The 2,617-nt window shown below is 30.0% G+C and overlaps 1 protein-coding gene across 1 annotated transcript in view; it reads right to left on the bottom strand.

The window, feature by feature from the left end:
* Positions 1-411: 411 nt before the first annotated feature.
* Positions 412-2,617, bottom strand: part of LOC106460614 (neurofibromin-like) — a gene marked incomplete at its 3' end in the record, with an annotated part of 20,405 nt that continues 18,199 nt past the window's right edge. The window contains exons 8-10 of the mRNA XM_013920335.2: positions 1,085-1,160; positions 855-961; positions 412-477 (exon numbers count right to left, since the gene is read on the bottom strand). Of these exons, the coding sequence (XP_013775789.2) occupies positions 412-477; positions 855-961; positions 1,085-1,160 (249 nt within the window). The remainder of the gene's footprint in view (positions 478-854; positions 962-1,084; positions 1,161-2,617) is intronic.

Raw genomic sequence — 2,617 nt, 5'->3', positions numbered from 1 at the left:
TTTCATTAAGGGCAACTTTCTTCCCACGACTCGGGTATAGTTTTAGATGTAGAAACATGAGGTATGATGTTTATAATTCTTTTTATTACATGCTAGATTTACAAAATCTGATACACAGTATATCCCTACTACTGTGTGGATCCTACTTCTGCAAATACTCTTTTTTTTTTACTAATAAGATACATTTTATCCTTCCCACATTACCATTTATTAACTTAGTTTTATTTCTCTGTTTTATGAGTAATACTTCTTTTTTGGTTTTGTCTGTAGTTGCTTTAAAGCATCATCCAATGTAAGATGTTATCATTGCACTCTGTTTCCTTTGTATATTAAAATAAACACAAGCATTGTGCCATCTATAAATACGTTTATAGAGAAAAGAGAAGAGGAAACTGTGTATGGTTTTATTACCTTCCTGAAATGTCTTGGTGAGCATGGTGCTCCTGAATCAGCATTAACAATTTCTTCTAAAATTTTCTATAAAGAACAAAAACAAATAATCACAGCAAAGACAATAATCATAAATTATAATTAAAACTTCATGGGTAAATATTTTTCAGTAAAATAAGTACTAACAAAACTCCTGCATAGATTATTATAACTGGGTATGTTTCATCGATTAAATTTACTTCTTTCTTCCAAAACATAAAAAACATTCACCCAAGCAGAAAAAAAACAAGATTTATTTCAGGAATTATTAAAATGTAACTTGGAAAATGAGATGTTTAACAACCTTCAAATTATCAAGTGAATCATGCCAGATATCTACTTCTTGAAAAGTGCTACAAAGTAATGTGCAATTAATGTGAAACAGAGAGAGAGAGAGATTTGATGTTACACAGAGTGGTACTCACAGGGCATAAAACAAGCAACATTATCTGAAGTGGCCACACTGATGCTTTTCTCTTGTTGTTATTTTCTGCAAAACTATCAAGTAGCTCAAACAGTCTATCACAGCAATCTGGAGACGAATATAAAACAAGTAAAACATTTTGAAAGTTTACACTCTCTAAAAATAAAGAGCTTGTGCAAGTATCTTTATTAAAACTAATATCTCTCAGTCTAAAGCTAAAACAGAACCAACCTGCTAACTCCTCATTTGGTTTTTTCTGAAGGTCCATGAATTCTTGAGGATATGTATCCATCCAACTCCAAATGGCCTAGATATCAGTGACAGAAATTTAAAAACCTTAAATGACTACAGAATTACACATGTATTTAAGTAACGCTTCTGCTTTTCTAAAATTAATCATGGCTATAAATTGAAAAAATGTTTTGTTACCAAAACTGCTTTTATAAGCTCCTTTAAATTTATGAACAAGCAGTAAACTGTACCCACATTCATAGCATGGACAGATAAAATGAACTGAAGTATTTTACTTAAATGGAAAAATATGAATTAGTAATTTCTATGGTATGCAAACATAAACAGTACAATATTTATGAAAACACAAGCTGTAAAATATGCTTAAATTTCTTCTCTAACTTAAAGATTTTCTTCTCAATGACAAGCAACAGATGAATTTCTCTGGTAACATGGGGACAAGTACTTTCTTAGACAGCTGGTTACAGAGATGAAGAATCAAATAGACACTTTCAATTGTTTGTTTGTTTGAAATACTTTACAAATAAGTTGCAATCGAAGCCAGTTGTCATGTTATGACAACAACATTGTGCCATAATGTACCATACTAAAAAGTTTGACTAACCAAAAAATAGGTAAGGTGATTCTGAATTGAAACTCGGACATCCTGGACAAAGGCCTTTCTAATGATAAGAAACTTGTAGCATTTGATTGAGAAACTTGCAATAAAAGTTCAGAACAGACAAACATAATGTATATATGTGTCTGACCCAGTAAAACTTTTTCAAATAGACCAGGATTTATCAATCTAACACATAATGCCTGCAAGAAAGTGTAGCTTAAATGCCATGCATGAAAATGATAGAATAAGGAAATTTCAAGCAAAAGGCATTAAAACTACCAGAAATGTTTTGTGGCTAGTAAAGTATTAACCCTCTCGCTACAGGTCTTCCTATGGTCATGGGTCAAAGGGCATTTCATCACGTTTGTAGACTTGCATTCAAAATTCTTTGATTTACTATTTTATGAATGTATGCCAATAAGTTTGGTATCGCATTGTAGATTATAATTCAAATTTCAGTATTATATATTAGTTAATTTCTTAAATTAAAAGTAAATATTACAACAAAATTCCTAAATATCCATTTTTGTGTGTTACATGGTATATTGAATGTAGGTTTGGTTCAAATTAGGTGTTTGTGATGTCCAAATACGAGGTCTATAGTTTTTTATGAATTAAATGAATTTTATGAATAAGTTTGGTATCACATTGTAGATTATAATTCAAATTTTCAGTATTATATATTAGTTAATTTCTTAAATTAAAAGTAAATATTACAACAAAATTCCTAAATATCCATTTTTGTGTGTTACATGGTATATTGAATGTAGGTTTGGTTCAAATTAGGTGTTTGTGATGTCCAAATACGAGGTCTATAGTTTTTTATGAATTAGAACGGCAAATTACCAATATTGACAAACTAGAATATAAAATAAGGACCTCCTATATTTTCTATTTGCTGAGATATCACT

The sequence above is a fragment of the Limulus polyphemus genome, unplaced genomic scaffold, assembly GCF_000517525.1.
Source record: "Limulus polyphemus unplaced genomic scaffold, Limulus_polyphemus-2.1.2 Scaffold804, whole genome shotgun sequence".
Classification (NCBI taxonomy): domain Eukaryota; kingdom Metazoa; phylum Arthropoda; class Merostomata; order Xiphosura; family Limulidae; genus Limulus; species Limulus polyphemus.
The sequence above is the reverse complement of the archived record's forward strand: the minus strand, read 5'-3'. Positions and strand labels throughout refer to the sequence as shown.